The sequence below is a fragment of the Bison bison genome, unplaced genomic scaffold (assembly GCF_000754665.1).
Source record: "Bison bison bison isolate TAMUID 2011002044 unplaced genomic scaffold, Bison_UMD1.0 scf7180017864473, whole genome shotgun sequence".
Classification (NCBI taxonomy): Eukaryota; Metazoa; Chordata; class Mammalia; order Artiodactyla; family Bovidae; genus Bison; species Bison bison.
Genome location: NW_011495034.1, coordinates 18864928 through 18875988, shown reverse-complemented (window position 1 = coordinate 18875988; position 11061 = coordinate 18864928). Strand labels below are relative to the sequence as shown.

Genomic DNA, 11061 nt, shown 5'->3' with positions numbered 1-11061 from the left:
TGAGTTTAGTATTGATATTGTGAAAATGAATGCAATTTGGATTTCACATTTCTTAATGTTTGTTCTTATTTCACAAATGGATAATTAAGGAATTATGCGTCATAAAGAAGGAACCTAAGTGAGCTATATTATGGGTATGCTGTCTTTGCTCACACATTTGGGTAGCTTCTGGAATATAGGACTTATTCACGTTTTGCTTCCTAATCTTTCTGTTGTACAGGGCCAGATCTCCTCTTAGCCACTTGATTGTTTTTATGTGAAGCACATCTTACTATCGTCTTATTTTGGTTGCTTTTGTTCACAAGAATTGTTAATATGAGAATGTGTATCCACCTTAATAAAGAAGTTAAAAATAAAAAAAAAAAAAAAAAAAATAAAGGTATAACCCTTTTGACCAAAAGGTCAAAAACCATTTCAAAGAACTGAACATGTTCTTCTTAGCAGTGTCATTTAAAACAAAGCAGCTGGTGTTTTGTTAAAGGTGCCAACAAGTGAGACGTGCAGACAAAATCTCCTTCAGAACCCCTTATCACCAAAGATATCTACAGGGAGACTTCAGACCCTTATAAACAGGAACCCTCCTACACTGTTGGTGAAAATGTACATTGATGCAGCCACTGTGGAGAACAGTATGGAGGTTCCTCAAAAAACTAAAAATAGAGTTACCATATGATCCAGCAATCCCATTCCTGGGCATATATCCAGACAAAACTGTAATTCAAAAGATACATGTACCCCTATGTTCATAGCAGTGCTATTCACAACAGACAAGACATGGAAACCACCTAACTGGCCACTGACAGATGAATGGCTAAAGAAGATGTGGCACATATTGGGTTGGTCAAAAAGCTCATCAGGGTTTTTCCACAGGATGCTATGGAAAAACCCAAATGAACTTTTTGGCCAACCAATATATCTATATCTATACACATACACACACACAGAGGAATACTACTCAGCCACAGAAAAGAATGAGATAATGCCATCTGCAGCAACATGGATGGGCCTAGAGATGATCACACTAAGCAAAGTAAGTCTGAGAGAAAGACAACTACCATATGGTATCACTTAGATGTGGGATCTAAACTATGACACAGATGAGCACATCTATCAAACAGAAATGAAATCACGGACGCAGGTAGCAGACTGGTGATAGCCAAGGGGAAGGGGGGTGGGGAAGGGATGGAGTGGGAGACTGGGGTAGCAGATGTAAGCTTTTATATACAGAGTGGATAAACAACAAGGTCCTACTGTATAGCATAGAGAACTATATTCAGTAGCCTGGTGGGCTGCGATACGACTGAGCGACTTCACTTTCACTTTCCACTTTCCACTTTCATGCACTGGAGAAGGAAATGGCAACCCACTCCAGTGTTCTTGCCTGGAGAATCCCAGGGACGGAGGAGCCTGGTGGGCTGCCGTCTATGGGGTCGCACAGAGTAGGACACGACTGAAGTGACTTAGCAGCAGCATCATGATAAACCATAATAGAAAAGAATATTGAAAAAAGAATGTGTACATACACACACACACACATATGTATAACTGAATCACTTTGCTGTATAGCAGTAATTAACAAAACATGGTAAATCAAATATAGTTCAACAACAAAAAAAAACTTTATGAATAACAGAGAACCACAATCTTCAATTGGTGCTTGTGAAAATGCACATTTTTCATCAAAATTGCTTTAACTTTACATGCTATTTCATTTCTAATTCTGAATATCACTACATGGGGGTTAATTATCAAGTGGGGGTTAATTATCAAGAAGTGATATAGGTTAAATGGCTTTTGGCCTTAGGAAGCACTGAGTGTAATTCTCAATCTTGGGCAGAATAATTACAAATATTCATTTACCCAGCCAGCATTTTTCAAGAATTGACCACATTCCTACTTAAGGAGCCCCTAAGTTCCTAGGGAGACACAGGGGTACCTATTTTTATAGGATTTCAGGGAAGAGGGTGAGAGGTGGGCTTTGGAGGAGGACTGTTCCAGTTACGCACTGAGCATCCATTATGTGCAAGGCGCTCCGCTGGGCCCTGCAAACTCAGCACAGGGCTGTCCACAAGGAGCTTATAATGCACTGTGTGAGATAAGATCGGGAAAAACCAACCTTAATAGAAAGCAGCAATATGTCAGTTGCCTCAAGAGAAAAGGAAAAACCAGCCATGTTCTAAAGAGGCTCAGAGGAGGAGGGAGCAGAGCTTGAAGAAATCAGGTGAGGCTTCTGGAAAACCATGACACTCCGGGGCCTAGAACAAGAGGTGGGCGTGACAGGCAGAGACGTGGGCTGTGTGGGCAGAGGTTATTCCAGGTAAGGGAAACCATGCACCGCAGGCAGGCAGGCAAGCAGAGTTCAGGGGCTTCTGCTCTGCTCAGGATGGCCAGCCTGTGTACTCTGGACAGGGTAGTGTGTGTGTGTGTGTGTGTGTGTGTGTGTGTGTGTGTGTGTGTGTGTATGTGTGTGTGTGTGTGTGCGTGTGATGAGGAGGAGTCATTACCTAAGATTATCTCTGATAAGAAATGCTTTCGAAGTGTTTCTAGAACCATATGACCAAGTGGGACCTCTTTGTAAAGACTGGGAAGAGGGAACATTGCCAGTTAGAGAGGCTGTTACTCTGGGGAAGGGCCGCACAGGAGATTTAACTCAGGAGAATGGGCATTTTATTAATACCTTATATTGATGTCATATATTCTTTTTATGGGCAAAACATTACATAATAAAAAGGCTTCAGTGATTAATTCATTTAGTTAACAAACATAAATTACAGTTTTGCTCTTTAGAAAATCTTTTTGAAGACGCTGATGTCCAGGGCAGAGAGATGAGAGGGCTGTACTAGGGGGAGGGGCTGTAGGCAAGGAAAGGAGGGTGAGTAGGGAAGAAAGGCCAGCGGACTGGCCACAGAGGGACTGTCACATGAGGGAGAACATAGAAGCACAGAGAACAAGGTGCACGGCAGGGCTTTGGGCGGCAAGGTGCACGGCAGGGGTTTGAGGGGCAAGGTGCACAGCAGAGGTTTGGGGGGCTGCAGTGCCATGAGCTTCTCCCTGAGCACAATCCCAGCAGAGAAAAGCGCCTTTGGTTCTTGAACACATTGGCTCCCTGTCCTTATTGGCCCCCAGCTGGGAAGTTTCCTAGAGCTGCTTTTAGCCAGAGACACTGAACTTGGACATCCAGCATCCTCTTGTTGCAGGCAGTGGCAGGGCCCAGGGACGCCTGCAACAGGATCCTGGCCTGTGTGTACCGGACTCCAATGTCTTGGATTGTAACCCTGGTACGTTACCATGAACACAGACACTCCATGGAAGAGGTTTTCTCGCTGATGCCCTTTGTGATTGCAGCCGGCAGATTTCAGCAGGAGTTTTCCATGACATGACATTTGAGGAAAGCTTATCAACTGTGTTAGCAAGACCTGGGACTTGGGAGCTCCTAGAAGGTGGATGGAAAGGAGAGTTGGGTATTAGGACCAACCTCCCCTCAAAGAGGGCATGCAGGAGTCAGCCATGTTTTCCCATCAGTCGTGCGGACAGGTGTGTATCCTGAGACAGTAACCCGAGTGGCAGGGAGCCGGTGACCTAGGAGGGTGGAGACCTGACTTCTGTCCCTGACTGTGCAGGGGCCCTGCAAAGACTACCCAGCTGGTAAGAGGCTGGGCAATCTATGTAGAAGAGGCTCTGAACAATCTGCATCTGAGTCCGACTGCCCCTTACCAGAACACGCCAAATCTGTTACAGACCTATTGGTTTTCCGCAGTTTTTAAGAACATCCGTTCATGTGTTTAGTGTCCCTCTCCTCCATAAAACTTTATAAGCCCCACAGGTGCACAGGGTGTGTTTGCGCTGCTCAACATTTTATGCCTAGGGCAGTATCTGGCACGCAGACGTTTCATTATTTGCTAAGTGGCTGGATGAACCTGGTGAGCAAGCGACTTGATCTCTAAGCCTCACTGGGTGTTGCTGGTGCAAACAAAGCACTCAGCACAGCGCGTGGTCATGCTCAGCACCTAATGCGTGTAGCTGCACACAGAGTGCTCCTAAAAAACAAGCAGCCTGGACTGGATTTTCAGAAGTCAGAGCAGGAAGTGGCTGACCATCTGTCTCATCAGCCCCACCATTTGGAGGATGGGAAACCCAGCACTGAGAGGGGAAGAGGGGAGTGATTATCCTGGAAACCTTCAAGGACCCCCCTCCTGCCTCACTGTCCAGCTCCAGCTTCCAGTCTTGGCACTGGGAATGTCTCAACTGCTTTGTTTTTTTGTTCTCAGTGGGCCGTGTTTTGACAGAGAAAGTACACCATATCAGTTCCCAAATCTTACTTATCCCTCAGGGGCAGCTCAAATGAGATCTCCTCCAGAAAACCTCCCGTGGGCCTCTAGCAATCCCATAGCTGCTCCTTCTTTGTTCAAGTGCCCCAGCCCTCCCACTGGTCCAAATATTTTCTGCCTTAATGAGTACATGCGTTTACCTTCCTCAGTACACCCGTCAGTTCTTTCTGGGTCAGGAACACATTCACAAGAACTGCTTTGGTACTTCCCCAAGTTCCTGGGGCAAGGTCTGCTACGTCCGTGAGTTAACGAACGAGTCAGTGAGCAACATTTTCTGGCCACTCTAGGGCAGGCCACTCTTTAACTGGCCAGGGCCATGCACTCTTCTACAAAAGACCTGAGCATCACCCCAGCCAAGCTGAATCAAGTGGAACACCAAGGCTGTGATAAATTCCACCCAAACTGAGTCTAGCAGTTGCAGGGAGCAGCAGCAGTCCTTGCTGATTCCTGCAAATGGATAAAAATGATCCTGACTATCGGATCAGCAGCAGCAGCGACGGCAGGCCACCACCTCTCTCCAGGCCAACAGTGGTGGTCGAGGCAGCTCTTTAAACAAACCCGAAGGGCTTCTTCATCTATAACATAAATGTTGTTTGAGGGCTCCTTCCTGCCTCAGTTGTCCTAAGGCTCTAGGCCAGGCCGATCCTACAGGCACTACTTTAGTAAATGGAGAACATTTTAGTAGACCGTGTTGGGAAACTTAGTGCCAGAGAACACTAGTGCTGGAGCCAACGCGAGGCCATTACTCCTAACCTGGCTTACTTTCAGAGCCCTCCAGGCACGGCGGAGGACGGCGCTGATGAGCAGTGCCCGGGCCTTGCCCTCTGCCTACAGTAAGAGAAAAACTGGTGGTTCAGAGCACGGAGGGCCCTGCCTTTCTTCCTCACAGCAAAGTGCTCGCCCAGCCTGGCTACAGCGGTTGCTTCCCCACCCCACTCCTGCCCACCTGGGCTCCCATCTTCCACAGGGAATTCCTGGGTAGTAAGAGAATGCTTCTTTCGTTAGGATCTGAGTGACTAGAAAGCTGGGGGTCCAGCACAGGACAAGTCCCATGGGGATCCAATGACCTTGGAGAATCACTGTCTGACAGAAAGGTGGAAGCTCTCTGACCTGCAACTGGCCGTCCCCACCCAGTGGCCCCAAAATGGGCTCTGAATCAGGCTTATCCCACCTCACGGCACTTCTCAAGCAATGCACGATTCAGTTTCTTGTTCTTGCTAAGCAGAGTCAGATATGTAACTGCTAATCAGAGCTTCTCATCAGCCTGAGGTAACCAGGGTTACCGCCCTGGTTGGATGTAATTCCAGCCAAGAGCAAAGACGCTCTGTGGTCTCGTTAGCCGGCAAGGCCTGATAATAGATAGGATCCTGCTAGAATTGTTTTTTTTTAATGCTAAAGGTTGTCCACAGATCCTCATTAGTACCTTCAAGAACCCCTCCTTGCATCGAGCCTAAGACACGGTTGAAGGGATGAAGGCACGGAGGCCCAGTAATGCTCTGCCTTAACCAAAGTCGCAGAGTGAATTAGTGCGGATGGTCGTCCAGACAGTGTTTCTGGGGCTTCTTTCTCTTTGTAACCCACTGGGATAGTGACCCCCCCTCCTTTATCTCTAGTACCGCATGGTGAGTGGCTGAGAGCAGGAGTCTGGTACCCGATTGCAATTCTTCACTCTGCACTCGCTGCATGGGCAGAGATGCAGCACTGAACCCTGTGCTTCATTTTCCTTATGTGCTAAGCTGAGAACAGTTCCCGGGGCAACTCTGCCTCAGTTTCCTCAGCTGTAAAGTGGGGGAATATATCCATACCACAGGGCCTACCTCATTGGGTGATCGTGAGAACAAAATGAGTTAATGTGGGCACAAATGCTTAGAACTCTGCCTGGCACCTAGTAAGACTCAATAAATGTTTTTAACAGCTGTATTGAGATATAATTAGCATATCATTCAATTCACCTATTTAAAACATATAGTTCAAGGATTCTTGGTATGTTCACAGATAGGTGCAAACCATCACCATAGTCAATTCTGGAACATTTTTATTACTTAAAAAAGAAACCTTGAAGCCTTTAGTTACCACCCCTCTTCCTCCCCCACTTCCCCCACACCCTTCCCCACATCTGAGAAACCAGTAATCTACCTTCTGTCTCTATCAATTTCTCTATTCGGGACCTCCATATGAACAGAATCATATAATATGTGCTCTTTTATGACTGGCTTTTTTCACTGAGCATAAGGCTTTCAATGTTCATCCATTGGTATCATGTGTAAGTACCTCATTTCTTTTTATAGTTGAATAACAGTCTGTTGTATGGATATACTGCATTCTGCTTATCCATTTGTCTACTTGGGTTGTTCTCCAACCATGAAGTCATAAAGTCACGCTGTACAGCCATAAGGTAACTCTATGTTTAATCACTGGAGGAGCTGCCAGGTTGCTTTCCAGCTGCATCACTTTACATTCCCATCAGTGGTGTATGAGGGTCCCAGCTGCTCCACATCCTTGACCAACACTAGCTGTTATCTTTTTGATTCTAGCCATCCTAGCGAGTGTTAAATGGTTTTGATTTGCCTTTTACTGATGGCTAATGATGTTAAGCATCTTTTCATGTGCTTATTGGCCACTCATATGTTATCTTTGGAGAGCTGTCTATTCAGAGCCTTTGACCATTTTTAAATTGGGATATCTGCCATTTTATGATTGAGTTTTAAGAGTTCTTTATATATTTTGGATACAAATCCCTTTTTGGATACATGAGTTACAAATATGCTCTCCGACCCTTTGAGTTGTCTTTGCACTTTCTTGATGATGTACTTTGAAGCACAAAAATTATAATTTTTATAAAGTCCAGTTTATATTTTCTTCTATTGTTTGTGTTTTGGCTGTCATGTCTATGAACTCTTTACCAAACTCATGAAGATTTATTTCTTTCTTTATTTATAAAGATTTATTTATTTATTTATACTTTTGGCTTTTATGTTTTGGTCTTTGATTCATTTTAAGTTAATTTTCATACATGGTGTGAGGTAAGGGTCCAACTTCATTCTTTTGTATGTGGCTATTCAGTTTCAGCACCATTTGCTGAAAAGACTATTTCTTCACTGAATGAGGCACCCTTGTAAAACCCAGTTGACCACACATGCGTATGTTTATTTCTGGACTCTTGTTTCTATTCCATCGACCCATATGTCCATCCTGCGCCAGGACCATGCTGTCTTGATCACTGTTGCTTTGTAGCATTGGGAGGTACAGGTCATACTTTCTTTTTCTTTTTCAAGGTTGTCTTGGCTATCCTGGGTCCCTTGAAATTCTACATGAATTTTAGAATAGGCTTGTCAGTTTCCACAAAGAAGGCATCTGAGATCCTGAAAGGCCCAGCACTGAATCTGTAGATCATCTGGGGTAGAGTGCTCAATAAATATTAACCTTTTCCCCATCTTTTTCTTCCTTCTCCTCTTCTTATTACTACTATTATTACTATTACCTTTTACCATTATGAGAAGTACATAAGACAACTCATGTGACGTGCCAGCCCATAATAAGGGTTCAATACACGTTTGCTTAAGTGTTTTTGGTTGGGCCCCAGAGGCTGGCAGGAGAGCAGGCTGAGTGACCTCCACAGCACCCCTAACTCTGCTGGCAACCACGCTAGAATGCAGGCTGCCGTCAGGTTTGCTACAGGGACTCCTGAGTCCAGGACTTTGCTTTTTCCCAAGTGGGGCTTCCTACTGAGGCTCAAGGTTGAAGTCTCTGCCAGAGGACAGCACGACCTCTACTCCCTTCAGCTCGCACAGGCCTGTAATCGGGAGCTCCCGTGAGTGACATAAACCACACACACTCAAACTGAAATGCCTTCTGAGCTGCCTTGGCAAGAAAGGGACATTGGGTGGCGTGGTAAGGAAAAGAGTAGCTCTTATTTAGCATTTCTCCAACTTGAGTCACTCAAGGGCCACCCTCATGATTTCTGGCCATAGCCACATACCATCCTACTTGATTAGTCCAGTAGTTTAATTCTGCACACTGGAAACAGATGTATCTTATTATTTAAAAAAGAAATTTTATATGACTGCCTTAAATGAAAAAACCAGTATCACAGGCTTTAAGTAGGAGATAATGATGAAAGCAAATAGTAGAAACAAAACCGCAAAATTTAAGATCATAGAATAAAATGCTCTTTGTTAAAAAAAAAAAAAGAAGATTAGCAAGACTTGGAGGGATTTAAAGACATCCTAGTGCCCAGCTGAAACTCTCTCAACTTGATCAGGAGGCCTGAAAGAGAATGGGAAGGAGGCTCACTTCCCTCCACTCAGTGACGGAGTGCTGTGCTATGTACTGTCACCCCTGAATCTCCAATGCTGCACACAAGGCTGAGGAAGGGGCTCAAGAAAGGACGCTTCACCCTCTTCTGCTCAACCATCCTTGCATTCTCTAATGCTGAGAGTCACAACACAGGCACCAGGCATTGCCACCCACCCAAAGTGCTTTGAACTCACCCTGAAAAACTCTGCAGGACCAGCATCAGAGCTCAGGAGGGTCACCGGAGAGTCCTGCATGGCTCCTATTGGGATGCAGTCAAGGGACTGCTTGGTGCTCAAGGCCTGCCCCTGCTCCCCAAGACCACCAAGCGCACAGAGCACACGGAGCGCAGAGCCCTAGAGAGAGCTGGATGATGCCAACGCCGCCCTTTGGAAGGCGCACCCTTCTTCTGGAGGCACCCTGACCTTGGCTCTCACCTGCGCTGTCCCTCCACACAAAGGTTGGCCTCCCTGAGCTGAGCTGAATCAAAGCAGAGCCCATAGAGAACTTGTCCTATTAAACTTTCCAAATACCCGTCCCACACCTGGGCTCTGAAGGATGACCCCACTCCAGGAGAACACCCTGGCTGACTTCACAGCTCACAATCTTGTCATCCTGAGCACCTGGCTATGAATAGCCCTGAGCCTTGAGAGAGGTAATCACAATCTAAGACGAATCAATTAAACAAAGTCATGGAGCTCCATTTAGGACCTTGAATAGGGATCCATGAAGGAATTGGCAAGTTTACAGAAATGGGGAAAATGAGATTCCAATATGAGATGCAGATCAAAGTTCAGGATGACAGAAGAAATGCCACCAAACTGACATGCTTAAATGGATATACGTATGGGACCCACCACCTACTAAGAGCATTACACAGGGCCATGACGGATTGACAGGACATTTTAGGGAAGTGGTTGAAAACTGATACCACCCCAGGCGGTGAAGTTACAGGTGTTCACATCTGTAGACACTTGGAGGCGAGGCCACAGAAGGGGCGCCCAATGACGGTTTGGATATGGAGGGCAGCACAATGCCTTCCATAACTCAGTGGACAAAGAGGGTTCAGGGAATGGTGTCCACAAGAGAAAGGGTCTCCAAGTCTGCCTCTGCCTTTCGTGAGCCCCGCACAGACTGAGCTGAAACCAACAAGATGACACTTCTCCAGGGGCTATGAGGTGGCTTTCAGATGCACTTGGAGAAGAGGCCCCATGCCTTCCTCAGACATCAGGAGCTGGCCGGGCCCCTGCCCTGAATCCAGATTGTGTTGTATGAAGCCTCCTCCTGAACTTTCCAGACCATCCACGTTTCCATCTTCTGTGGTCCAAGGGGACAATGGCAAGTTGTTCTTCTGATTTAAAAAGCTTGACCTGCAAGCACCTTTGTGGAGACAGGACTCCCTCTTTGAGTAGCTCAAGGACACTTACTGAAACCCTCCCCCACCAAACCCCTTAAAGGCACTATCACAGCATCTGCAGAGCAACCTTCCCCAGATGCTGTATGCTATCTGTTCTATCTTTCAATGAATAAATGGCAATCTTATTCATCTACTCTGGAAAACAGAGCCAGGGCTGAAGGATCCAGTGATAATGAATGACATTTACAAGGGTCTAGGCACCTGGATTACGTGTGTAGTTCCCACATTAACCAGTTTGTTCTAAATATGGAAATTAACTTCTTTTTCTCCCAGAATAATACACATTCAGCAATTATCTATAGAACTCATCACTGAAACAATTCTTCATTAAAACCTGAAGAATGTGATGCCTCAGCACCTCTGGATTTAGGCTCCAAAGGGGACAGATATTCTTATCTAGTGGTGTCTTACCAGACCCTGTGGGCTCGGCAGCTGGAGAAGCCTGTTCACTATGTCACTAGGACCCTCTCTGTCCATGGAAGGGTTTTTCCAGCTGCAGGAAGCCGATGCTGGGAAGGGGAATGCTGACCTGGCTTCTTTTTATAAGTATCTAATCACCAAAGAGAGTTCTATCAAAATGTAGTCCCCTTTTCTTTGTTAAAAAAATCTGAGTAGGTTTTCTAAGTGGTACCCAAGGCAACTTCCTGCCGTCTCCATGGTGCCAAAGATGCAGGTGCATTTTACCTTGATACTGATGGATAGATTGAGAATGCTCATAATTACAATTCAGAGAGGGAAGGTAGAGTGTCTGTGATGGGTCAGTGCAAACTTTTAGAGGTGCTGAAGATGTGAGTCTGCAACCCAACAGTGAAGTGTGTTTTTTTCTTGTCTCTGTCTCTGACAGCAAGAAGAGAGAAATAAAAGGAAGATTTGCCAAGAGTGCAGTACAAAGGGATATGCCATTATTTTTGTTGACATGGGTAAATGTTCAGCATGTATACTGAATGTAAAGAGGGGTAACAAAATTATGTGTTCAGTTTGATATTAATTTTTGTTTAAAGACACATATTCCTGCACTGAAAG

At 45.5% G+C, this 11061-nt stretch overlaps 1 protein-coding gene across 2 annotated transcripts in view; it reads right to left on the bottom strand.

Annotated features, from left to right (window-relative positions):
• GNAO1 (guanine nucleotide binding protein (G protein), alpha activating activity polypeptide O) overlaps window positions 1-11061 on the bottom strand; it is a 138723-nt gene that overhangs the window by 111677 nt on the left and 15985 nt on the right. The window contains exon 1 of one of the 2 annotated variants that reach the window (XM_010861914.1): window positions 3288-7246. The exons of the other annotated variant lie outside the window; for it this stretch is intronic. Within the exon in view, the coding sequence (XP_010860216.1) occupies window positions 3288-3307 (20 nt within the window). The 5' untranslated portion in view covers window positions 3308-7246. Of the gene's footprint in view, window positions 1-3287; window positions 7247-11061 lie in introns of those variants that run through there. 2 annotated transcript variants of the gene reach the window in all.